General features: G+C 35.0%; 5 protein-coding genes across 5 annotated transcripts; 2 read left to right on the top strand and 3 right to left on the bottom strand.

Moving 5' to 3' along the window:
- Positions 1-1,206: 1,206 nt before the first annotated feature.
- LOC108202507 (inositol transporter 1) lies at positions 1,207-8,780 on the top strand. The gene is made up of 6 exons (XM_017370939.2): positions 1,207-1,422; positions 1,503-1,573; positions 2,018-2,353; positions 7,221-7,328; positions 7,433-7,618; positions 7,984-8,780. The coding sequence occupies exons 1-6, from the start codon at positions 1,260-1,262 to the stop codon at positions 8,626-8,628; spliced, it is 1,509 nt and encodes a 502-aa protein (XP_017226428.1). The 5' UTR covers positions 1,207-1,259; the 3' UTR covers positions 8,629-8,780.
- A 593-nt stretch (positions 8,781-9,373) lies between these two features.
- LOC108202638 (uncharacterized) lies at positions 9,374-10,639 on the top strand. Its single transcript, XM_017371131.2, has 2 exons — positions 9,374-9,968; positions 10,193-10,639. Exons 1-2 carry the CDS (start codon positions 9,554-9,556, stop codon positions 10,270-10,272), a joined length of 495 nt encoding a protein of 164 aa, XP_017226620.1. The 5' UTR covers positions 9,374-9,553; the 3' UTR covers positions 10,273-10,639.
- LOC108202636 (mogroside IE synthase-like) lies at positions 10,488-14,928 on the bottom strand. Its single transcript, XM_017371129.2, has 2 exons — positions 14,000-14,928; positions 10,488-11,377 (listed from the first exon to the last, which is right to left on the bottom strand). Exons 1-2 carry the CDS (start codon positions 14,681-14,683, stop codon positions 10,655-10,657), a joined length of 1,407 nt encoding a protein of 468 aa, XP_017226618.1. The 5' UTR covers positions 14,684-14,928; the 3' UTR covers positions 10,488-10,654.
- Positions 14,929-15,302: 374 nt separating this feature from the next.
- LOC108202637 (biotin synthase, mitochondrial) lies at positions 15,303-20,233 on the bottom strand. The gene is made up of 6 exons (XM_017371130.2): positions 19,841-20,233; positions 19,588-19,767; positions 18,622-18,728; positions 17,618-17,823; positions 16,368-16,507; positions 15,303-15,832 (listed from the first exon to the last, which is right to left on the bottom strand). Exons 1-6 carry the CDS (start codon positions 20,054-20,056, stop codon positions 15,527-15,529), a joined length of 1,155 nt encoding a protein of 384 aa, XP_017226619.1. The 5' UTR covers positions 20,057-20,233; the 3' UTR covers positions 15,303-15,526.
- Positions 20,234-21,935: 1,702 nt separating this feature from the next.
- LOC108200463 (uncharacterized) lies at positions 21,936-27,679 on the bottom strand. The gene is made up of 11 exons (XM_017368622.2): positions 27,505-27,679; positions 27,149-27,225; positions 26,640-26,715; positions 26,487-26,559; positions 26,316-26,367; positions 26,029-26,090; positions 24,800-24,863; positions 24,069-24,126; positions 23,891-23,977; positions 22,675-22,768; positions 21,936-22,381 (listed from the first exon to the last, which is right to left on the bottom strand). The coding sequence occupies exons 1-11, from the start codon at positions 27,606-27,608 to the stop codon at positions 22,289-22,291; spliced, it is 840 nt and encodes a 279-aa protein (XP_017224111.1). The 5' UTR covers positions 27,609-27,679; the 3' UTR covers positions 21,936-22,288.
- Positions 27,680-27,892: the final 213 nt, after the last annotated feature.

Here is a 27,892-nt window from a genome sequence, read left to right as displayed (position 1 = left end):
TATAGCCAACCAATATAGCCAATACCATTGAAGCACAATGTCTTACAAGTTCAGCAAATTTTACATGATGTCTTACAGGTCCAATTTAGCCAACGATTATAGCCAACGCCATTGGAGATGCTATTACAGGTTCAACAAATTTTACATAATGTCTTAAAGGTCCAATTTAGCTAACGATTATAGCCAACGCCATTGGAGATACTCATCTCCAAGCATTGAAAACCATTAGTTAAAAGTTGAGTTGGCATACTAAAACTAAAAAATTTAGCCAAAAGCTCAAAAACTCATACTCCAACCATACTCAGCCGTTGTCTATAATTTTAGCCAACCTCCTATGGATGGCTAAATTTGTCGAACCTCTACAGGTCTGTAAAAAATCTGTAGAAAAATTGTACATCATTTATTACCATATTGAACTGATATATTCTATTGTAACAATATAAAATATTAATAACATATTATTTTTAAATTATAACCAACCGATATAGCCAATACCATTGAAGCAAAATGTCTTACGGGTTCAACAAATTTTATATAATGTTTTATAGGTCCCATTTAACCGACAATTATTATTTTTTTACCAATTAATCTCTGGGACACAACCCAAAAGATTCCAATAATACAGTATTATGACAAAGGAATCAAGTCAAGAAATAAAGGGATAAAGACAAGTGTCACGTGGGCCATAAAACATAAGCAAGTTTTGGTCTTGCCGGTGGACTTGTCCAAATTGAAAAGCATCTGATAGCATCCGTAATCGTTGACTAAATTAGACCTGTAAGACATTATGTAAAATTTGCTGAACTTGTAAGACATTTTGCTGAACCTGTAAGACATTTTGCTTCAATGGTAATGGGTATATTGGTTGGCTATAATTTAAAAATAGTATGTTATTAATATTTTAAATTGTTAAAATAGAATATATCAGTTCAATATGGTAATAAATGATGTACAATCTTCCTACAGATTTTCTTAGGATCTGTAGAGGTTTAGCCATCCATAAGAGGTTGGCCGTTGGAGTTGAGTTTTTGGAGCTGTTGGCTAAATTTTTTTTTTATTTTTTTATTTTAGGTATGTCAATTCACTTTTTAGCCAGGGTTTTAGATCGTCGGAGATGGTGTAAGGCTTTTGTTTCTTGACTTTATCCAAACAGTACTAATAAATGTATAAATGAACACGTTCTTTGTTGATTAAAAGTCTCAAGTAAATCCTTGGCAAAAAAAAAAAAAAAAAGTCTCAAGTAAAAGAGTTGTTAGAAGATGACAATTCTCAGTCTGGGTGGAGGAAGTTCAGAGTATTTAGGAGAGGGATCAGGTTATGGGTATGATGAAAGAAAGGTCATAACATATTTCAGTAATTCTTATGTTCTGGCTCTTACTCTTGTTGCTGGTTTTGGTGGCCTTCTTTTTGGTTATGATACTGGTATTATTATTATTATTCAAAATCTCTTTTCTTTGAGTTCTTGTGTTTATACATTGCTCAAATTAACCCTTTCTTGATAGGCGTTATCTCGGGTGCCATTCTTTATATCCGTGATGATTTTCAAGCTGTTGATCAAAGTAGTTTCCTGCAGGTATAATTTTATGTGCCATCAACTCTCTCGTTTATATCAACAGACGAGGAAGAGTGGTTTGTTTATAATGAATGGGTTGATTATCAATCAGGTCACTTGTTTCGTTCGAATATATGAACAAATTTTTGGTCTCGTTTGCCTTACTAATTAAAAATAAATTTTTGGTCTCGAATACATTGAAATGAAGCAGGTGACCTAATTGAGTATCTGAAATCATACATCGAATTGCCTTCTTTGAGGTGATGTTTGGCAGTTGATAAGTTGCTAATGTTCAAATGTTATCGGTCTAGTAAATTATAGAGAAATATGTCCAAGATCAAGATAACATGCTTCAATATTCTCTTATGTCATATCTGTGACTTCTTAAAGCATCCTAAAATATTTCGTATTAAACTTTTTGATGTTTTGTTAACTTTTTTTTTTTTTGGTCCTTAATGGGTATAGGAAACTATTGTCAGCATGGCTTTGGTTGGTGCAATTATTGGAGCTGCAGCTGGTGGCTGGATAAATGATGCCTATGGACGTAAAAAGGCTGCACTTCTTGCCGATGTTGTATTCATAGTAGGATCCCTCGGAATGGCAGCTGCTCCTGACCCATATGTTCTTATATTTGGACGATTCTTGGTTGGCCTTGGTATTGGTACGGCCTCTGTCACAGCTCCAATGTACATAGCAGAAGCATCACCATCTGAAATTAGAGGTGGTCTTGTCAGCACTAATGTTCTTATGATAACTGGTGGACAGTTTCTTTCCTACCTCGTAAATCTTGCTTTTACAGAGGTCAGATCTATCATTTAACTGCAGATTATCATGATATTGTCGCCTTTTAAGATTACTGCCGTGTTGTTTTATTTAAGTGAGGTCGTTTTGTGAAGTTTTTCATTTAAATATGCAGGCCTCCTTCTCTTGCTCAAGGGAGGCTGCCCCCTGAACAAACATTTTAGCATTTGACATGGCGAACATGTAGATAATATGTTTATATAAGAGCTAATAATTAGTATAAAGGGGATAATTTCAATATAAACATGCAACACTAAGTGAGGTCGTTTTGGATCTTCTTACCTTTTAATTAGATACATTTTCGCCCTTACTTGCTGGTAGAAAGTGCTTAATTCTATAAAGATATTTTTTTCTAAAAAATTTGTAAATTATGATTGCTATAACTCTGAAGCTGTAATCTAAACTTGGATGTAACTTCCAACATGCATCCAAGTCTGGAATCGGCACTTTTATAATTTTTTTGTGCATTTTTGGTCTAAAGTGAAGTGTCGGGTGCCATATTCATGTCCTAATTTTGTGTGCCCGACACAAGTAGTCGAGGTAAAATAAAGAGTTTGGTTAATATAGACTCTCATCTAGCATTCATTCCTCTTTTAAGGAGCTAATCGATGTTATGTGGATGTATATAGTGTCTCGCTGTCTTGAATATAGGAACTGCTCTTAATCATCAGACATTATTGTATCTGTAATTGCTTCAATAAGGTTGTATTCATAGGCGGAATGTTATTTTTAGTAATTTGAGGGGTTTGTCTTTTGTTTTATTGTCAACCGCAGGAAATATTATTAATATGAGGGTTTGTTTTACTTAGTAATCATCCCTTCCATCTCAATCACTTCTATTCACTCATAAAATTATACATATTTACTATTTTTCCAACCTACTTATTTAAATATACATAGTTGACCAACAATAAAGATTATTATATACCTAGTGCAACCATAAACAAATACATAATACAAGCATAATGCGGTACCTTAATGTTAAAAATCTCATATTTTGATTAAGAAATATGGTACTTAATTTTAGATATATATTCATCACACATTCTTTAATTATTTAAATTATAGTTTAGCATATCATATAGCTAATATCTTAGAGATGCTATAACATATAATCACCAAAAGAAAAATTCAAAATATTTTGAGATTGTGACGAACATACAGATACGCTATATGATGATTATGCTTGGCTCCTCATATGTTATTCACGGAGACGTTGATTTGTCAATGAGATCTGCAAATGGCATATAGCATCCGGGCATATTTAAATGCATATATCTCTAGCTACTTCACATACCTATGATGTGCGGATACTATATGAAAGATGTACAAAATTACCCTACTGGGGGATATCACTTTCAGCAAGATGGGAGTATGAAAGAGCTAGCTTAATCTAAACATGGATTATTTTGGGAGAGGGAGGGTTGAAAGGAGAGATTTAGAAAGGGGGAAAGGGTGGGGGGAGTTTTAATTACGTATGATGTTAGGACAGTCCGGAGTTTAATGCATGATAATCTGTATGCATGTGTCAGCTGAAATTTATAAAACAGAGATAAGTGTAGAGCTCCCTTCAATCCAAACAAGGAATTATAGTAGTAGCTGAAGAAGAAAATTGTGTTGTGACAGTTTCTCACTGCATTGAGAGCACATTTCCAGTTGGAAAACCAAAACACGTAACACACACACACATGCGCACACATCCCTCGGGCCTCGGCTACTACTTTAAGGTTAGACAGTAGAGTTGTGTGTACACCTGTATCTTTTTATGTTGTAGTTTGGTGGATACCATCATTGTTATTCCACGATATATTCAGGTTAAAGAATTTCAGTGTGCAGCTTAAATTTGCAGCATGAAGATTAATTCAAGCCCTGCATTTTAAGTTCCCACAAGGTGTACACTTCCTGTCTATTAAAATTGCATCATGATTTGTGTTATAGGCATCTTATAGTGACTGCTTTAGTCTAATATTTTTCGTATCTACTTTGGTCTAAGCACTGTTCTCAATTAGAAGGATCTTGATTTTATTCCAGTGTCAAGTCATATTGTAGATCCTTGTTCTGCTTCTTTTCCCTGTTTCTTTTCTTGGCATATGATTGCTAAGTGATGCTTAAACACAGGACATCTGGCAGTAGACTTCTTTGGCACTCCCAAACCTAAGCTTCTTAAGTAAATTTGTATGATTTCTATACTTAGCTCTGAACTATGCAGTAGATCTTTTATGTTCATGTTTATTTTCCTTTTTCATTAATTGTTTTCTTTATTCGATGATGATAATGATGAATTGATGGCAGACTCATATACAGCTCCTTTGTCAACCAAAGCATGATTTAATGGTCCCTGATAGGAGTTCTTTACTCGAATTGTTATTTTTCTGCATCTCAATCGAGCCCAGGACTGCCAGATTTAAACTACACAGGGATATCATTAAAGTTTTCTCTGAATACTAATTTCTAAATGTTTCTCACACAAAATTTACACGTGTTTGCCAAGCTTTTCTTTAAGTTTAAAATTGAGAGAACTCAATGGAACTGGTTGAAAGGAGACAACTGCTCCATCCATATAATATGTCCTGATTGAATTTTATACGTAAATAGGAGTCTTGGAATAATTTCATATGTTTCAGTCGATACTTGGGCTTGTAGCTCACACGATACATATGTTTGGAAAGGCAGGAGAGCTATATAACCTATCACATATACAGGGAGCTAGCTAAATTATGTATACAGAGGGGATACAGTAAGAATCTAACATGAATAGCAATCTCTTCTGAACTTCTAATTACAGTTAAACCTCTTTAAAGTAATAATGTTGGGACCAAGGAAGAATATTACTTTGTCAAATTTATTGCTTTATTGAGAGTAAAAATACAGTATCAATATTACTTCAGTGTGGTTATTACTTAATCGAGGTTCAACTGTAGTAGCATTGTTGGGGTACTGTTCCTAGAAGTTTAAGCTAGCTGCAATATTCTTTAGGTCTTTTAAAAGTCTCTTTGTACATATATGCCAGTCATAAATTTAGAGCCAGGAAGTTGCTCTAGCTCACCAAAGTTCCTGGCTTCAGCCCTCTACAGTCATCTTGCTGGTGGTACTTAATGTTTTTAATTATTCATGTTCTACAATCTCTCTCTCTCTCTCTCCATTCCTCCCTCCCTCCCTCCACACACACACATATATATATATAGTCACACTCCATAGAGAACCATCTTATATATAGTCCAATAGAGAACACCTCTATATATGCATAAATTACATGTATCAATCACATTATCCATCAAATATTTAATTAATAAATAAAAAAAAAAAGTTTCATCTTTTTATCCAAAAGAAATCGTTGAAAATTAAGTTTAATATCCCAACTGGTTCTACTGTAGAACCATATTTGTCTAAAGTGATTCTAGAGTAGTACCAAATTTAAAAATCAAAAACTTTTACTCAAGTTGTAAGTGTTAAATTGTGTGTACATGTCATGTATAATTAGTATTCTACAGTAGAATCAAATTTTATACATAAGTATGATTAATTTTAAAATTATTTAGGAGATTTTAAAGTAGAATCAAATGGTTCTCTACGGGATTCTGTATAATATGGTTCTCTATGGAACAATGGCGCGCGCGCGCACACACACATGATGTTTCAATGTTTAGTTGGAGACTTTTGGAAACCTAGATTCTTTGCATTTTTCCTTTTGGTGTTTCATTTTAATATGGGAAAATCACTCTCTCTCTTTGGTGACCCATGGAAGCCTAGATTCTTTGCATATTTCTAATTGGTGTTCCATTTTCATATGAGAAAATATTGTTTGATGTGATGAGTGATGTTTGAAATCCTTTTAAGGATGCTTTCTCAAAAAGTGGTTAGCAATTGTAAAAAGTCTCTAAAGCTGAATATATAATGGTCAAAAGATTATACAAACTTGCTTTTCTTCATCTACATGTCATATTTGGGAACAAAATCTGCTTTGATAACTTTACACAGCCTAAAATTGTTTTGAACCTGAAAATTCAATTTTTTTTTTCCTCATAAACAGACTTATAGTATACATTTAAGTGGTAATTTGATGACTGATCACACTCTATTTCAGACTCCATAAACCTTGAGCAGTTTATATTTCTTTTTAGAGTTAATTGCAATTGACACCCCTTTGGTTTCGGCTTATTGCACATTGCACCTAATAGTTTTGGAAAATACACTTTGCATCCCCAGACTTTTAACCCGTAGACACTTTGCACCCTTTCCGTTAAATTCTGCCGTTACCGTTAACTTTTGCAGGGGTATTTTGGGAAATTTAATTATATTTAATTAAAATCAGACCTTTATTTAAATTTTTTGACCATCTAAACGATATTTTTCGGAAAAACTTAAAGAACGAAAGTTGTAGAGAATAAAAAGATCTTCTTAGAACTATAAGGTTCAAAATTTTCGTAATTTTTTATATAATTATTTTTAAAAAATTCAAAAATTAGCAATCTTGTAAAAATGAACAATCGTTTTTAAATACTTATTTAAATTTTGAACCCTATTGTTCTAAAAAGATCTTTTTATTCTCTACAAATTTCGTTCTTTAAGTTTTTCCGAAAAATATCGTTTAGATGGTCACAAAATTTAAATAAAAGTCTGATTTTAATTAAATATAATTAAATTTCCCAAAATGCCCCTGCAAAAGTTAACGGTAATGGCAGAATTTAACGGAAAGGGTGCAAAGTGTCTACGGGTTAAAAGTCTGGGGCTGCAAAGTGTATTTTCCAAAAGTATTAGGTGCAATGTGCAATAAGCCGAAACCAAAGGGGTGCCAATTACAATTAACTCTTCTTTTTAACAATTTCCAAGTATTAACTGAAGTTGTTTTCATTATGTGGTCGGTCAGGTTCCTGGTACATGGCGATGGATGCTTGGAGTATCTGCTGTGCCAGCTATCATTCAGTTTGTACTCTTGTTATTTTTACCAGAATCCCCACGCTGGCTTTACATGAAGGTATAGGATACTACTTTTCTTGCTAAAGTAGTTTCTGTAGTTGTTCCTTGAAGATCTAACATGTTCCTTTAAGATCTAACATGAGATGTCTACTTAACATTCAGAAAAGCAAAGCTGAAGCTATTGTTGTGCTTTCTAAAATTTATGACCCCTTTCGACTAGAGGAGGAGATTGACCAACTTGCTTCTACATTGAAGGAAGAACAGCTAAGAAAGAGTGCTGTTAGCTACTGGGATGTTTTTGTAGTAAAAGAAGTTAGACTTGCATTTCTAGCTGGGGCTGGACTTCAGGTAGTAATGTGACTTATTGCAGATACCAAATATTATTAACCTTTAATGTGTAATTTAAGATTACATATTTATGTTTTTCCTCACTATTTCCAAGGTGGAAACTGTAATCTGTTAATAGTAGCTTTTATCTTCTATTATGAATTCCCCTGTGATAAGTAAAATTCTCTGAGTTTCAAAAGTGGCCACCCTACATATATCTTGTGTGAAAATGAGCTCAACAGTAATAGTAGGTTTATCGTGACAGTAGTTCTCCCAAACTGGTCCTTATGCCCTACTACATTCAGATTTATCAGCCTAGTCTGTCTTTGCTTTTGCAGTTCCATTGGAATTTCTAATCTGAGTGTTGAACAAACTTAAATGTGCAGGCATTTCAGCAATTCACCGGAATTAACACAGTCATGTACTACAGCCCAACCATTGTTCAGATGGCCGGCTTCAATTCCAATCAGTTAGCTCTTCTACTCTCTCTTATAATTGCGTTGATGAATGCTATTGGTACTATACTAGGTATATACCTGATTGACATGTACGGGCGTCGGAAGTTGGCACTGAGTAGTTTGTCTGGTGTAACCGTGTCCCTTATCCTCATCTCAGTGGCTTTTATAATGGGATCATCCGGTCCTAGTGAAGGATACTACGGCTGGATTGCAGTTTTTGGTTTAGCCCTCTACATTGCATTTTTTGCACCTGGAATGGGACCTGTGCCGTGGACTGTGAACTCAGAAATATATTCCCAATCTTACCGAGGAATCTGTGGAGGGCTATCGGCTACTGTAAACTGGGTATCAAATTTAATAGTGGCACAAAGCTTTTTGTCCATTGCTGATGCTGTTGGAACTGGTCCAACTTTTCTGATACTCGCAGGCATCTCAGTGGCTGCCTTTTTGTTTGTGATGCTTTACGTCCCAGAAACGAAGGGGTTAAGCTTCGAGGAAGTGGAGAATATATGGAAGACAAGGGCTCGAAGCAGCAACACTGACAAAGAGCCCCTGCTTGAACAAGGGAGATAGTGTTAAACCTTGTATCACCAACTTTCATGGTTTTATTTTTATTGGAACCATGTAAACTTTGATGGACAGTGAAACTCTTATGTAAATTTGGTATTTATAATAAATGAGAGATCAACATGGAATACATTCTTCCATGCGCTCTTATTGTTTTATATATTTTTGTAAAATCATATATCTGGGCTTGAAATTTCCTTGGAAACAAATCTAAAACAACATTAATAAACTTTTGATTGGTTAGGATTTTTAAAATTTTACATTCTCAGTTATAAATCTAACTTAAATATTTCTATACAAACTGTATAAATCAGGTGTGGTGAGTGAGCCAAACAAGCGGAATATATCAAGATAATATCGTTATATGTACAAAATTTTGTATAAATATTTCATAAAATGACATGATAACTGAGAACCGGTACTATTAATCGATATACATGAATCATTCTAATTAGAAGTTGGGGTACTAGACGATCACCGCATCAACACCGTGTTGGCATTTTGTGAAAGATTTTATAGCGTAAGTAATCAATTTTATTTTTTCATGTTGAGGATGGAAGAAGACAAATCCTACTGTGCATGAAGACATGGGTGGACCTGGTTGAAGCCTGGAATGTGGATCCAATAATGAGCATGACCAATAATAATAAAACTTGGCATTTGATGAGCCCCACAATGAGCAATTATTAAGTATACCAAACAAAATTTCTTGATCAACACAACCACCATGTTCCTCCTTTGCCACTCCACATCACATTCACAATCATCATCTTCTCATTCCAGCTGTCTCCTTTTATTACATCTCTTATTCTACTGCATAATACACCACATGCACCACTTGGGTTTGGGTATATCCTTTTAAAAGCTGACACTTACTTTCTCTCTGTCACACACACACACACACAAAAGAAACTAAAAAAGATTAGGAAAAATGGGGAGCTTAGGTTTTTCATCTGAGTTGAGTTTAAGCCCAGTTGCTGAATTTGATTCTTACCCAGAAACAGAGTTGGATGAGTTTGTGCCTGAAAACAGAGTTCCCAAGAAGAAAAGCCAGGTGTTTCTGGAAGGTTATGTTGAAACAAAGGATCAGGATGAATTGGGAAGAAGTAAGTCCTTGACAGATGAAGATCTTGAGGAGTTAAAGGGGTGCTTGGATTTGGGTTTTGGGTTTAGTTATGAGGAAATCCCTGAGCTCTGTAATACTCTGCCAGCTCTTGAGCTTTGTTATTCTTTGAGCCAGAAGTTTCTTGATGACCAACAACAGCAGCAGCAGGATTCTTTGCCACCACCTGAGTCTCCCACGCCGCCTTGTGGACCTCTGGCTAGTTGGAAGATCTCCAGTCCTGGTGAGTTTCTATCTACATTGTTTGCACTTCTAATTTCTCAATGTGGTTTTCTTCCTAGCTTCTGGACTTATAAGTTAGAATCAGCTTATCCGTAAAGAATTTATAAATCAACTTCCGATTTATAAGCCAGAATTTACTTGTTTTTGGGCATGTTTTAATTTTAGTGGAATATGTGTTAATCAAACTAGTTTAGCTGAATTTGCATTCTTATTTTCTTGCTGCAGGTGATCATCCAGAAGATGTTAAAGCAAGGCTTAAATTTTGGGCTCAAGCTGTAGCATGTACTGTTAAACTATGCAACTAATTTGTGCTATTGCTATGCAACAAGAGATGAAAATCTTAGCATGGATCTTCTTTACCTGGAGATAGACTTCTCTGTCCATGACAGGTGATTACAAAATACAAGATCAGAGAAATGTAATTGTTATCGGAGATTAACCACCAATACCAGATTCAGGTCTGACTCAAAATATATATATTTCTTCTTCTTACTTGTAACTTGACTAGTTTTGGTTCAACTTTGTTTTGGAATAATGAGAGTGTTTGACACGAAAAATGTTTGGATCAGTTACATGTGATTGTCTGGTTCATGTTGCCTCTGATGGCGATGGTACTTGGAAATTTTGTTACCATAAGGGCAAATATATGAAACAACTTATTGCTCGCTTTAATTCTATTTTACCAGTTCAAATGCTTGAAATGAATTCAGAGATGTTGTTATCAGAGCTTCCGTCTTGATCTATAGCAACCCTGGCAAGTTCCTTAAACTTCAAAGCATTGACTTTGAGTTGGTTTCTTTTCTCTCCTTCCATCATCACTTCCTTCAAACACACCTCTATAGATTCCCTTGTAGCAACTTGTTTTTTCTCATCAACTTCAACTCGAACCCCTACTTGCCAAACATCCGCTATAAATTTGGCGTTTGTAGTTTGATCAGTCCATTGAGGCATTGCCACTATGGGAACTCCTAAGCTCAACGCCTCAAGCATTGAGTTCCATCCACAATGAGACATAAAACACCCCACGGCTTGATGAGATAAAACCTCAAGCTGTGAGCACCAGTTCACTATCAAGCACCGGCTTTGTAATCCTGCAGACAGGAAATCCATGGGAAGTTTAGTCTCTTCCGAAGCCCTGATCACCCATAAGAAGGAAAGGTTGCTGTTTGAGAGGCCAAATGCTAGTTCTGTCATTTGCTCTTCTTTCAGATTGGCAATGCTACCAAAAGATACATACACTACTGAGCCTGCCTTGTTTGAGTCCAGCCAGTTGTTGCAAGTGTGTTGATTTGATGTGAAGAGATTAAGGTCATACTCTTTGTCATTGCTTATTCTTTTGTCTGTGTACATTGAGGGAATGGCTGGTCCTATAGTCTTGATACTCCATTGCTCTGCCATCCACTTTACAACCTGATCAGATGTAACAAATATATGAGATGATAGCAGAATCCATAAAATCTTAGATTCTTATCCCTCCGTTTTAAATTTGATGTCCGCCACTTGTACATATACACAAGTTTTAAATTTAAAGAAAATAAAAATAACAAACACATACACAAACAACCATTGTTCATATCTGAATTGTGAACCAAGATTGTCACATGAATTAATTGCTTTGAGAAAATTTAAGGGGCTGGTATTGTATCATGATTTTCAATGATTTTTATTGATTTTTAAAATCTAGGTGTATTCAATCAAGATTTTTAAATACTCTTTGAAAGTAAAGAGGTATTGTATCAGGATTTCTAAAAAGTCTTTCAAAGTTTGAGGTATTGAATTACAACTTTTAAAGAGTTATTAAAAGTCAGTTGTTATTCAATATATCAATGACTTTGGTGGAAATATATAATTGATAGACTTTTAATGACTTTCTATGGAAAATTGCATATATTTTTTCAAAAAATTGTCAGGCCATTTTTGAAAAGATTTGACATGACTTTTATCTTCCCTCAATTAACCGGTCGCTCCAACCTAGGGTTCATCCTCTGCAAAAAGTCTCTCCAATTCATCCTCTGTGAAAAAAGTTCCTTTTTTTCTCTATTATGATTTTCTATTATCATTCTATGTTTTTACATACATATAGATCTATTTGCTTCTACTCATGATTTTTAATTTATACAGATTGTCGAAAATCTCAATCTTGTTAGAGCATCTCCAACTATTGAAAGCCCTTGGCTAAAAGGTGAGTTGGCATACTTAAAATAAAAAAATTTAGCCAACAACTCGAAAAACTCAATTCCAACCATGCTCAGCTGTTGTCTACAAATTTAGCCAACCTCCTATGGATGGCTAAATTTGTCGAACCTCTACAGGCCTGTAAGGAAATCTGTAGGAAGATTGCACATAATTTATTAACATATTAAACTGATATATTCTATTTTAATAATCTAAAATATTAATAACATACTATTTTTAAATTATAGCCAGCTAATATAGCCAATACCATTGAAGCAAAATGTCTTACAGGTTCAGCAAATTTTACATAATGTCTTACAGGTTCTATTTAGCCAACGATTATAGCCAACGCCGTTGGAGATGCTCTTATAAGCATACAACGAAAATTCAGCTACATTCAGAGCCTACCAGGCATATATGCCATGCAAAGGCCATACCTACCAATTAAACATCCGTACACTTTCAAGCCTAACAATCCACATATAATGATTGAATCAAGTGAAGCAGAATTCTGTATCGACGAGAAGCACTACTTAAGTAGACCAAAAATGTTGCAGTATTAAAGGCAACATGATCAGTCTTCCAACAACTCTACGTACTTGAGCTATATCAGTTCGTTTATGATATCAAAACACATCATTATTAAATATGAAGAGTAAAAACATATAATTCTCGAACTCTAAAATCCGTAAATTTATAGTAGCAAAACTGAATACGAAAATCTGATACAAGGTCACAATTAACATTATATTTATAAATATGATTCAGTAAACAGTATTATAGTATATACACCCAACTTGGGTATAGCAGAAGATCGAGAAGGTATAGCAAAAGGTCTAGAGGGTTTCAGAGAGGCTATTTATGATTTTAATAAAAGTTTATTAAAGTATTTCAAAGTTATGAATTTGTAAAAAAAAAAGTCCGTTAAAGTTTTTAAAAGTCATTGTCTCGGGAGTCATGGATTGTTTTTGAAATCTTAAGAAGTCAACGAGAGTCATTAAAAGTCTATAAAATCCATTAAAATCGTTCTCCCAAAATTTGTCATTAAAAGTCACGATACAATACCAGCCCCTAAGGTTCATTGCTGAATTGGGAATCAGGGTTGTGTCATCTTAATTAATTTGACAAATAGGGTTCGTTGCAGAATTTTTCTTGATTATCCGTATAGTTTCATTTGTTTCTTCTTTTTTTTCCCCGCAAAATGCTTAAGCTGCTGATGTTTAAAACTTGTGACAACATCACAATCTTTAGAATGGAAGGACCTGAATGAAAACTAACAAAAAACCCAAATAATCTGAAGAACAATATTTTTTGTCCGGGATGGTGATAATAAAACCGGAATTTTTTAGTACATACTAGATAATTTTTTGTGTAACTGTTTAAAAGAAGGGGTATAATTTTATAGTATTTAGATCTGATTCTGGTTGAAGTTTGCTCAACACAAATTTCGTGTGCTCACGTCCTTGGGATTTTTAACCGGTGTTCTTGACTACTCTCCCTCTCAATTTTTTCTTTACAATTTTTCATTGCTTGATGCATATAAAATATAGTTTCATAACTTATTTTTAAAAATATTTTGTTATATATAACTACATAAATATTAAACTTTTATTCAGAAGAAAGAAAGATTTAAAATAATTTGTGAAAGAACTCCGTTTTTACGGGTATTGTATTTCGGTACAATTCATCCACGTGAAAGTGATTATGACCAAAAATAATAATAATAATAATTTGTGAAAGAACCTACGGGCGTAGAGGGAGCAGTGGTTTAGTCAATCTGCAAACTTAAACTTTTAACAATCTAACAGATTAAACTTAAACAATGACAAGTGCATGTTTAGCTAGCAAGAAACTTACTTGATCCTCCAACTTGTCAAAAGTATTAAAAAGAAGCCAATCAGCTCGCTTAAAATTCGAAAACTGATCAGTCACAGTTTTCACAATGGCAGGATTTGCGCCGGTGTCGTAGATAAACGATGGCAAATCCCGAACCTCAAGCGGAACCGACAGTTGAGGCACTGAAACCACTGTTCCATCAGACGGAAGCTGCAAAGTCCCCACATGTGCATGATGATAGAGCAAAGAAACAGTACCAGATTGAGTGAAAAACGAAGCTCCTTTAAGCCCCAGTCGATGCGCTATGTCCAGACACCACGGCATCATTGAATCATATATCAGAACTCTGAATTGGTTGCATGGTGATTCCTTGTTGTGTCTCTCAATCAGCTCAATCAGACCCTGTGAAACAGCAGGCTGGTAACGAGCCCATCTCGCTGCTGGTGAGTCGTCGTCTGATGCTTCTTTCGATTCAGCTAATGAACTATCCCATTGTTGGGTAGATAAACCTTGTGAGCCATCAGGAATCGACACCATTTTCACGGGTCCGTCGTGTTCTGCAATAAGCGACTTGCTTATGGTGCTAGTGGCCGCTAGAGTGACCATGAGGCCTTTGGAAGCTAGGCGCTTGGAGAATTGTAACATGGGATTTATGTGGCCTTGCACTGGGAATGAAATGACCAAGACATGAGGTTTACTTGCCATTTCACTAAATCTTTCCTCAGATTGAGAATATGGATGTTGTATGGTAGCCAATTTAACAAATTTATCAATACAAGTCCTTCAATCGCATCCACTGTAGGTATTTCTCGGTACCACCTGACAACTGGAAATAAGTAGCTTGGTAATCTCCCCCATATCGGCTGCAGGCTATCAGACACAACTAGGCAGTCTCCGCATTGGAAATAACTAAGCAGTTCAGAAAAAGTTAATAGAACTTGAAATCATCATAGTATTTATACATGACCGCCACACCGAAGCAGCTTCCCCTCTTCTGTTTTTACGTACTGTCTCGGTGTGCCTCACTGTCTAGGGGAGCATACTAAAAGCCTATTCTGAGAAATCATACCTTTCTGGGCCGACTTGCGTATATATCTCTTGTCATTTCGTCCAGGTATCATCTGCTTTCATATATACTACTACTCTTCCCATGGACAGATTCTGCTAAATCATTGTCCAACTAGACCCACTTTCCTCAACCAGGTAGACATCATTCTCTTCCATGAATCCCCATAGTTACAACAAAGTATGAAACGTTGTAAGCCCAATATGCTTGGCCAACAATTAAGTAAGCAAATTTAATTTGCAAAATAATAAACAGATATATCCCAAACTGTAATATATGATCATTAAGTAGACAAATCTATTTGACTCTCAAGTTCAAGATTCGTCGGTAAGTTGTAATAAGCCACATGTTCATAGATATCAATACTTAGTAAAGAGATGCCAGTGTCAGTCTTTTTTAAACATCATCCTGTTTAAATGCAGAAACTTGTACTTAACCAGGACAACTATGTCAACATATAAACTACTTTAGTCAACCTCTAACTAATTGGAGACAGCAACCTCACAGTTTTCTGCTTCAAAATCCTTCCCTTTTGCATCATTAGAAAAATCTGGAGCTTTCGGAATAAGTCCAAGAAGCTTGAACATTTGTTGATCAGCATCAAAGTCATTATTTGGTGTTGTTAATAGCTTATCGCCTGTGAAAATTGAATTTGCACCAGCAAGAAAGCACAGAGCCTGTTCAGGAATAGTGAATTTAACCCTGCCAGCAGACAGCCTAACCATTGCTTTCGGCATTGTGATACGAGCCGATGCAATCATACGAATCATTTCCCACACTTCAACCGGCTGTAGCAAAGGGAAGCAATATAACCAATGAGTACAAAATAATTGACAATTAAAGGGAGGAGGGAAGGCCTTAATCTTAAAGGCCATTCTTAGGACATTCGATAAGTGATGCCGGTTTACATTAAAGAGACTTGGCGATTGCGACGACACTAGAAAGCTACACAAGGCAAATAAAAAATGTTTCTACGTGACGTCATAATCAACAACTAATACTAGTCCATATTAATACTACGGAGTAATCATATCATCACGACTACATTATTAACCCGTAGGATGAGTAAAAATGTTTGTTCATGTCCTGATCAGTTTAAAAACAAGAGCAACATATCGATGCAAACAGAATACAAGAATTTGCCTTTTACCAATTGCATTATATTGACATGTTTATGTTTGATTGAAATTCTTTTATCGAGATACATAAATTTGTCAAATATGCAGTTCTCTGACGAGCAAGAGCATAGAGAGCAAAGACAATAAAAAATGCAGAAAAAACACTTTTAGTAAGCAGATACATGCATATGGATAAGGTGTTCACCTTTTGTTCTTCTAAAGGCGTGCCTTTCATTGCAAGCAGTGCATTAATGGGAACACTCTCTGGGTGAGTAGGGAGGGTTGCCAGAGTGTGCAATAAACCAACTCGGTCATCCTCTGCTTCTCCAAGTCCAATAATACCTCCTATTAACAGAAAGCAACAAAGTAGATTAACCTTTCATGATCACATTAAAATTTTATTAAGGTTATTACTAGTGGGCAAAACATATAATGTTTTGTCTAAATAATGAGAACATATTAGTTCAGAACAATGCTAAAGATACAAACAGTCAAAATAATGTACTCAAAACAAATCAAAGCGAGAAAATGGGAAGGGATCCAATTCCCCCCACTCTGCTCCATTCCCCAACCCTGCCCTAAAAAGTTTAATATATCTATTTGCTACAATCATAGCCATTTGAATTTAAAATGGAAGAATGTTATACTCCTCTATATAAAACAGGTAAGCTTTGATCACTGGAAGACTTTGATTGATTACTGAATTGAGATTGTACTCTCTTTTGTTATGGCTTGCAATCCTAACAAGTTTATCTCTTACGGAGTTGAGAAATCCTAGGGTAGTGGTTCTTCTGTGGTAGGATTACCTCAGGGACGGCTAATCAACTAATATCTAAACTTTTATTAGTTTTCCACTATCATCCTGCAACATATCATTTTGTAAATGTAGGGATGGAAAAATAATCCGATCCAATGAATACCTGTCCCGATTGCATAGTACAGAACCTAATATTTTGGATTTTATGGGTACCGAAATCCGAGACCCGCTCCAAACCTGTAACCCAATAAATTTATATATACCCTTATATAAATCTATTTGAACCTTAGTGGTTCTAAGGTTCTATTTCAAGGATGGGTTATCTCTTGAGCGTGGCCCTATATATATATATATATGTCCATTTATTTCATTATTACTCTCATTGGGATTTGGATTTAGCTAACCCGGCCCGCTGTCATCTCTATGTAGATGAGGAATGTACTTTTGTGCGACTTATACGAAAATTGCTTATATTGAGAAACATTTTTTCATTCAACATTGAATGAAATCTTTCTAAGAAGATCGGCATGGCCAATAAAAATGCACATTTTATACACAGTAATTATACCAATTCTAGTACAAGTGAGACAAAGCTGAATAACATTCAATTTAGGTTACTCAAAAGAATATAATAGAGTTCACTCACAGGTCACAGCACTAATTTCTTAACAGATTTTGCAATAACTTAATGAGATTACCTGAACAGACATTGATCCCAGCTTCCCGAACATGCTTAAGAGTCTCTAGGCGTTCATCATATGATCTTGTGGTTATAATATTGGGGTAATACTCTCTTGAGGTATCAAGATTATGGTTGTAAGCTGTAAGCCCTGCCTCTTTCAGCTCTTCAGCTTGCTGCTTTTCAATCATCCCTAGGGTGCAGCAGACCTCCATCCCCATACCTCTTTAGATAACACATATATATATATAATAAAGGTTAACATGCTAAACTACATTGCGAAATTCACCATATTTCAGTGTAAAGCAGTAGAAAATCGAATTATATTGTATTTGTCAATAAAAAAAACCATACAAAATGGGCACCTAGCAAGAAAAGCCCATATGCAACAAGTAATAGGTAGTGTGTGAGTGGGTTAGCAGGAACCAGGAAGGTACTATGAGGATTTAGCGTGAAGTAACCAGTTAGGGAGATATACATTAAATACATAATCCTATTGCAACGCATTCTGATAGAGCAGACTACTACTACAACATCAACCAACATCACAGCCCACTTGGCCAACAGTTTTAATGATCTAGTTCCATCATAATAACATTTTCAAGGGAAATTCTGCCTTACACAAGAGCACCAAACCTTATTACTTCTGACTAAACATGAGACCAAGAAGCAATAAAACCCTTTCAGATGATCTTAGTACACGATAATCATCCACATATAATAAAAAATTTGCCACATTAATTCGATGCAATCCAATTAAGTAACCTTATATGAGGTTATCTTTTTAAATACCAGCTTTCATAGTGAATATAAATATGGAAGAATTTTGCTGTTTTTTCTTGCTATTACTATAACTATCTTGATTACTAAAATAGTTGATACAGGTCAGGAAAGCTTGTTAGCCAGGGTCTTGATCACCAAAGTTTCTTTTTCCGGTCAGAACATATATAATTACAATCACGCAACAGCATAACTAGTTGCATCCTGATGAATAAGCATATGTTGTTTGACCACGCAAATTACCTTATTTCTTTCACATATTCAAGGATCTGCTTGAAGTTAGTCTTCCTTCCCACTGTGTCTCTCCATGCAGCACCCATACAAAAACGAGTACTGCCAGCTTCTTTTGCCTGTAAATGTATGTGAAAATCCAATTTTCACAAAAGAATTAAGAATATTATTAGATCAAAATAATACCTTTGCTTTTTCCTCCAAACTAGTTTATGAGAGTGAAGGTAAACTAATAAGATCATTGCTAAATGTTGGAAATGTAAACAGATCAGGATCCTCGAGCATAATAAATTCAGAATATTCTGGATATGTTTTAGAATGAATTGATGCATATATCACTTCTGTTCTAGGAGTTGTTTGTGATTGTATTTCTATATAAGCTTATGCGTAAACTAATTGATCAAGAAAAGTAAAATATTCATAAATTCAAACTGTCATGGAATCAGAGCCACAATAATCTTTCCATAACACCTCTTTTTCTTCAATTTCTAAAACACTTTCATGGATACAGGCACAGGACAAAAGAGAGATTCATAGCCAAGTCACGCTGATATACATAGTGCTTATTCCAGCCATTCTTCTGGTGCGACCAGAGGGAATCAACAGTATTGAAGCATGATTGCAATCAACAGTGAGTTATTTGGTTCAAATGTGCCGTTTCAGCTAACAAGTCAGAAACTGAATGGGCATGATTAGCAATTGGTGGAAGAGGAAAGCCTGGACCTCTAAATGGTGAAACCACTAAACCGACAGAAGGTAATAAAGTGAAAATGTAATATTGGACAACTTATGATTTAAGTCACTTTGTGACTTAATGTATGACTTATTAGTTATTACACACAAAGATAAATTTCAACTTAAAGTAAAATATAGAGGCTCAACATGTCCATTGAAACGGAAAAAATTCTACTACGAATAATAACAATAATGCAGAGAAAACGGAAAGCACGTAGGGAAATTAGGTAAAAAGAAAAAGACCTTAAGTGCTGCCTCAAGAACAGCATCCTTGCTGAGAAGCTTCTGTGACTTGACTCCGGTGTTGTACCGTGAAGACTGAGGACAATAAGCACAATCCTCGCTGCAACCGCCGGTCTTCACCGAAAGAAGCGTACATTGCTGCACCTCCCTGAAGTTATGAGCATGTCTATGCACTTGAGCCTATAATAAAGCAGCAATTTAGAATTTAGAAATAGAATTAAATTTTAATTAGATACAGGGAACGAGTACGTACGGCGTGAAAGAGGAGATCGAGAATCGGAGAATCGTAGACGGACTTGATTTCATCGCGGCTCCAATTGTTTCTACCGCCTTCTTTTATACTTCTCTCTGCTTCAATCGCCGCCGCCGACGCCGACGCCGATGCCGATGAAGTGCTGAATGTTCTTGCGGTTGTGGACAACAAGAAGCAGGAGCTTGTGTTTGCACGGATTAATCTCATCATACTCATTCTCCACACTGTTAAGATTTCTTGTTGGGAGAGGAGAGTAATGAAACACGCACTTCACACCCACTGCACCGTAATATCCGCCCCCGGGTCCCCAGCGTTTCTCTTTTCCGTCGGTCTTTGCCTTTTTTATCCGTATATTGATTTTACTGGTAAGAGCATCTCCAACGGCGTTGACTATAATCGTTGGCTAAATTGGACCTGTAAGACATTATGTAAAATTTACTGAACCTGTAAGACATTTTGCTTTAATGGTATTGGCTATATTGATTGGCTATAATTTAAAAATAGTATGTTATTAATATTTAGATTGTTATAAATAGAATATATCAGTTTAACATGGTAATAAATAATATGTAATCAGCGGGAAGTAGGAAAATAAATTGCGGGAGATGACGTGGAATTCGCTACAGATCTGTAGCGGATCGACAAATATAGCCATCCATAGGAGGATGGCTATAATTATACCTAAGGGCTTGTTGTGGTTGGAGTTACTTTTTTTGTGAATATTGGCTATAAAATTTAATTTTAGAAAGCCACGTAGACTTTTAGCTAAGGGCTTGGGAGGGTTGGAGATGCTCTAATAGTAACTTTTAATGGAAATAACTAGAAAAAGAAATTTTTATTAAACGATTATAAGTTATTTGTAGTTGATTTACTTTTATGCCATAGAATTTAATCACCAATCTATCCACTTTATAAAGAAGAAAATTGAGACGGATATTGTTTTGAGTCGAATCTCGTAATTCGTCAACTCCTTATCGATTAAGGCATATTTTCTCTCTATTTGGGATGTTAATGTGTTTTGTCTCGATATTTTTCTATGTCTTGATATGGGTTTTAGTAATTTGTATGTGAGAGATTTACAACACTCCGTCGATTAGAGATTTACAACACTCCGTCGATTTTGTGACGGTGATAGATATTGCAAGACCTCTCCTCATAATAAAAAATTGTTCATACTTATGTGAGTCAATTGCTTATTTATATGGTACTTATTTACATGTATTATATAATTGAAGAAAATAATAAAAGTTATATCATTAAAATATATATTTTGTCGATTCTAATATATAACCTTCAGATTTTAAAAAAATGAATCGACAATTTATAATGTTTAATCAAAAATCGGTCAATTTGAATCTTTGAAAATCAAAATGCACATTCAAAACAGAACGGAAGGAGTATTACATTTAGGAGATAAGTTAAAAGACTCTCGAAGAAGCTCCAAAACTTCTTCTGAACTTTTACTTAAATAGCTCCTTTGAATAACATGATAAAGAAGATGTATCCCGTAAACATAACAGATTTTAATAAAGCTGCCATTAGAAATCTAATTCAGACTCACCCTACATCATCTTAAATTTATGATCTTTCTCCCATTTCTACATTTATATATTCAAAATCTCAATTTGCCGTGATTCGTGAATTTATCCTACAACATGAAATACTAAATCAGTATTCATATGTTTATTTACTTAACTAGTTCTACAATATTTTGCATTTCAATTCAATTCAAATTGTCGAGAGGAATCCCTGCAATTTGATTACTTCATGTAGAATCTGCTGGTTTAAACCAAACTAATATTTACATTGCTGTAAAAATTACATGAAACCCAGAAGAACAACTAAAGCTTGGGCACCACTAGCAAAACAGAGAGTTTGCATATACATAGTTCAACTTGAAAACAGAGCTCTTTGGTTGTTTCAGAAATAGAAACTAATAATAAATTCTATGACAAGTCAACAACAAAGACTGTCCAAAATTAAATACTCCAAGGAGAGTGAAGCATCCTCATTTTATAAAGAATACGCCCTCTCATATGCTCTCATATGTAAGACTACTAGAAAGGAGAAAAAAAAGGACGGAGAGGTCAATAGGTGGAGTCAACAATGATAGGAACTTTTTATTTAGGTCTCACTTACAAAAATGCCTTCAGGTCACTGCACCCTAACCCAGCCAAGACTAAACACATCTGTATATCATTTCTATAAGCAGTATAGTAGCGGTGCTAGGAAAAAACTATATATTTTAACTACATTAATTGTAAACAAGCAATGAACCTGGATCCTAGGACTATAGTATTTTTGATGCAGATCACCGTCATCTTGCTGCATGTTGTTAACTAGTTTTGCAGTAGACCGTGGGAGAAATCACTGAATCTTCAATCTCAATGTTATAAATATATAATCTGTGGTATGAAGGCTTTTCAGAGGACTTGACGAATTAACAGACTATGCACAGGGGCATAGCCTCCTCGTATGCATGTGTGAACCATCACAAGATAGTATTGATTGCTTGTTAGTGTACAAGCATGCTCCTGGATTCTGAAACAAGATATATAACAATCAATATTAAATTGGCACAGAACTGCAAACAATCGAATATTAGCAAATACTGTTTTAAATTTCAAACATGAAAAAAAGTAAAGAACAGAAGTTATGAATGACATTAAAAGATTGAGTTTTAAGAAGACCCAATGGGTTAAAATGCAGATGTTTTCAATACATAACTTGCAAGATCCTTTCTTTCATTTACCCATTAGCGTTACACTGTTATCAAAGACTAAATAATTGCAAAAATATTGCTGCACATGTTTGCAAAAGTTGAGCACACATACCAAGTTTTTAGGGGCATCATGAACAACTTCAGCAGGCTGGTCTGCTCCGATGCTAGCTAAACAACCTCCTCTACAGTTCATATATTTCTGCAACCTATTTAGAAGAAAGAAAAACAAATGGTCACAACAATAAACAATAAAAGAACTATATGGGAAAAACAGAGTGCAACAGTCAACTTTTTACTGAATCATTTACACTACCACACAGAAAATTGATGTCCAGTATCCAGCCATGTCATACAAGTAAAGAAGGTGTCATTGCAAAGATGGTAGACTCCAAAAGGACCACGTACATCACAATAAAATTAGGGGTCAAATCTATTTCTTTGTACTTTCTTTCTTTGCTAAATTATTTCTTTGTACTTTGACACACATGTAAAGAAGATAAAAAAAAGATTGACACTGTTTCAGGGTTCAAATTTAAATGCAAACAATACCAAACTCTGGCTCTTACTCCAAACAACGGTAACAAAGGATGAAAAAGGAGTAACAGACTTGGCCAGGAAGGGAAACCTACAAACTCTCTGAGAATGGTTGATAAGAAAAATCTAAATTGTAAAAAGTCTTATAAATAGTAAGTATTCAATATACTAACTGGTCATATATATCACACGCCATGCTTACAAAATGTTGATAATAATTCATACTTCTTTATTAGATTTTTAATAATTAATTTCTTTCAAGAATAGATTGGCCCCTTGGCTTTGTTATGATTAATTTGAAGAAGTGGATAAGAATGTTTTTCTAAAATTATTATTCATTTCCATTAAATTTCCCACCCAGGTAACCAACCAGTGGGTAATGTAGAATACTATGAAAAAGGTCCCATTTGAATTCTCTTGGGGCCGTAAAAGAGTGAGCTAAGCTTGTCCTCGTGAAAGTTGTCTTGGCTTGACCTATTTGCAAGAGCTCTAGCTTAATTTTATCAAGTTGAGAAATGCTTAAACTATAAGGTGCATACTTAAATGACAGAAGCTCAAGTTGAGGCTAAATATGTCAAGGTTCAGCTTTAAAAATACATACAGAAAATATTTTTTACAACTCTTGGAACATAGAAGGGTTAAAAGGTGTCTAAATTAGGCATGAAAATGTTTCCTGAACCAATTTTCTTAAGCGCAATATAAGTATATGGTTTTAAGTAACATGCATCCACTACAGAGAAAACTGAGATTAGTGAGACAATGGCATAAACAATGAGTAATATATAAATGCTTACATTTCGCATTGACTGAGAAGGACAAGTTTGTTTGGTACACATGAATGCCCGTTTGATTTGCAAGCAGTATCACATGATTCCCCTTGCCTTTAAACCATGTAATGCATAAAAGGAAATTTTTAATTAGCCTATGTTTGATATAATAAATAAGGAAGACAACATGAAAAGAAACACTCACTTTCCAACAATAACATTTATGCCACTAAGCTTTACTTCTGAGGATAAATTTGTGCCACCTGGTTTACGGAATATATTGTATTTTAGTTACTTTAGGAGAAATGCACTAGAACTCTTAGGATGAGTACTAGATGAAAATCGATATCAAATTGACAATATAAACAAATCATTAAAGAGTTGTCAAGGTGCCCAAGAGTAAAGACAAGTAGCTCAATGTAGGCATTGAGCCATAAGGGAAGATTTAACATAATAAAATATATATATTTCCTAATTATGTTATGGAGGGTAGCAGGAACATTAGTTAACAGGGTAACTGTAATCCTGAAATACTGACTAATACAGATAAAATTATAAGGGTTACTGCATTAGGAAAATATGAGAGGAAGGATGAAGTAACCTGTACTCACTCAGAATGCTCATAATATGGACAGAGTTCAAATCAACAGTTTTGATTTTTACTTTATACCAAAATTAAACATAAACACATAATACTAACTGATGTGGCCTCTCGGTAATAAGTATTCAAGGATTCACATTTCGGGGCATGTGTGTTCGAGCAGTCGACCAAGAAGCCAAAAAAACAAGAGATAAAAAGCTCTAGTAAGAATATCCTACATGCAGTTGGTAAAAATAACCAAAGAAAGGGCTTAGAAACAATAACAAAAACACAAATGTATATTTTCTTAAGCTCGATGAAACTTGTCTAATATAAAAGCAGCAAAATTAACTGACCTGAAGAATTTGAAGGCAGGCCAAAACAATGATGAAAGTCACTGTAATATGTGTTTTCATGAATCTGAAAAGATAGAAACTTATATATAAATGTATGATTGAACATGTGATGCTAAAATAGTACTATGTTTATATGTTCGTGAATATTCATGTTGGTGTGGACTTCTGTGGCCCTAAAAATAGTCTCTTCTGGAAAATTTGTGTATGAGTGTTTCAATTAATGTTGCACATGACAAGTTAGCATAATTGTTGAGTTGGTAACTCGGTCGACTAAGCGATAGTTTGACATCAACTTATTACAACTAGCTGAACGTAAGCATTTTGGGTGACTAGGCAACTAAATCAATAGGTAAGATCTTATATTCAAATCCTAATCAGCAGCCAACAACCCGATTCTTAGGTAAGATCTTCATACTTCTCATTTCTTTCTTTCATAATACACACACAGTCACACACAAATACACAAACATAGGCAAATGATCAAATTGAAAAAGCTTAAATAGAAACTAAATGGAAACCAAGAGACCCCCCCCCCCCCCCCCCAAAACCCATATGACATCACCCACCCCTCGTATCTTAATCCACCCCGGCCCCAATAGACCCCATCAAGGCCAACCTCGGGTCCATCTCCAGTCCTCGGGTCCGACCTCGGGTTTATTTATGTTTCGGTGATATAACATGTATAATATATAATATATTTTATAAAGAATATTAATTGGTCGACAGTGTAGTAGATTAGTCCACGCTCAATCATAACAATGTATGTGAGAACAGTTTAAAATGAACCAATGCTCTTTGTTTGCCTTACTACAACAACCCACGAGTATAGTTATCAATAGACAAAATTAAGGTATTTGGCGCTCAAAATACATATACTTAATTTCTGTGCAATGTTATTCACATTTTATGCCTATTAGAAAACTTCATTACACGTCCAGGTCTTTTGCAATCCGCATTCCCTGTGGAGAACATATTCTACAGATTTAATAAATTTACGATCCTCACTTGCTACAGGACATATTTATAAGGTAGACATGAGAATCTCAATAATCATCTCCGTAATTTTAACCCATTATAGGATTTTCACTTACGTATATGTTCGAGAACCAGAGAGCAGATCAAGAGAAGTGGTGATTGTCACAAAATATTCCCATGTTAAACAGTTAATTTTGCACTGACCAACATCTTGCATGAGAATAAAAAGGAGAAACTTGAAGATTATTACATACCACACTCTCAGAACTATGACGACACCTTCCAGTACAATAATCAAAAACACTTGAATAAGTCCCTGCAGATAAAGTGACAAAAAAACCATGCTCACAATATAAATTCTAATTCAGGAAGGTTTGTACAATGTCAACTGCTAAGTCTAGGTTTATCCATTAGCAAACACACACACATGTGTGTGTGTGTAACAGATCATTTGTACTCGCACAGAGGACTCATTAAGATGTTGGAAGATAAGTGAATGCAACTCATTTGAACATAAATCTCGAACGAATCAGACTTTTACCAGCAGTTATTGGCTTTGCTATCTTTGTCTTTATTGCCACATCCTCCTGCGTCTGTAATTGAATATTATGATATTAGTTTGCTCCATTTGGTATATTCGCTAGCTACATAGTTTAGTATAACAACTAGCTACATAATTCAATAGTGAATTTAAAATCGTTTTGACAAGTACCTTGGTGGGATTCAGGCAGCAAGAAACACAATATTCGTATGAGTTGCAGCAGTTTAACCCGAGATTGCATCCACTGCAAGCATAGATATTTGTTAGTAATATTAACCGTCTTCATATAACTAAGAAGTTATGATACAACTTGAGATAACTCACTGACAAGAGTACTGCTCTGATTTTCCATGACAGCAGCGTGATTGTGGATCCAATGATAGTGCATCACATACATATCCTATAATTGGGCAACATTAGTACGGTACCACGCAATAAATGCACACTATAAAAACAACTTTAAGTCCACAGAGGGTCTAGCTCACTGCCCCCTCCGCAACCCACATGGCCACAACTTTTGACGCCCCGCAGCTGGTCTGGTTTTTTTTTAATGTGTCACAAAATTTAGATCATTTTTATGGTTTTCTATGGGTACTATGGATTTTTCAGGAAGCACAGCAACCAACAAATGTCACTTTTTATCGAAAATTTCACATTTTACTAGCTGATGCAGTTTACCAATGCAAGCAGTAATGTCAATATGCATAAAGGGCCAAACTAGCTCCTAATAATATATCCGAAGCTCAAATCAAATTAACCGATAAAAGCATCACAAACTAATATTTTCACAACAGTTAGTGAACACAAAAAAAGAAAAAAGAAAGAAGCTTTACCTTTGTCATCGGAGAGTAAATAACGTCCCTGAACTGTAGTTCTGCAAATTTGCTTGGGTTGAAAGCTGACATCCAGCCTAAAACAGAGAAGCGATTACTCAGAGCCAATCCAAGAATTTAGGCATATATATATAACTACTTCTACTTCCGATTTAGCATGAATTAGCCTAAATAAAAAACTAAAAAAATACTAGTAATATATTAAAATTGAGCATGGGGCCTTGATGAGTAGCATTCAGATCCAGTATTATATAGGAGGATGATGCGAGATAAAATACACAATACATATACATTGAAGAATCATCCTGTGTATCTCTAAACTTGAACCCTAACAAAATGAGGAGATTGTAAAATACCTGATACTTGAAATTGGATTTATAATCAACAACTGCAGCATTAGAAATCGGAAAGCAAGCATTGTCACGGAATTGGTTTTAGCGGTGGAGTCGTATCCGTTCATTTCTTCTCCTCATGGGTCGGGTTTTCTGTCCACTTTCTGCTTTTTATAACTCAACTGCGAGGTCCCCGTCCCTCTGCTTTATATCGTATTTTAAATGATACTAGCGTAAAAACCCGTGCAAAACATGGGCCGCTAATTTATATTGTATTTTATATCATATTTTTGTATAATTATCTTATTTGGAACATGCGTATTATTTATCTGTTTTTTTATAAAATATATGTAAATTTGATTCCTTTGTTTAAGCAAGTTAAAATATAATATTTACTATTTAGCAATCATAA

Source organism: Daucus carota, chromosome 9 (assembly GCF_001625215.2).
Source record: "Daucus carota subsp. sativus chromosome 9, DH1 v3.0, whole genome shotgun sequence".
In the NCBI taxonomy this organism is placed as follows: domain Eukaryota; kingdom Viridiplantae; phylum Streptophyta; class Magnoliopsida; order Apiales; family Apiaceae; genus Daucus; species Daucus carota.
Note: the sequence above shows the minus strand (reverse complement) of the source record. Positions and strands in the feature narration are given on the sequence as shown.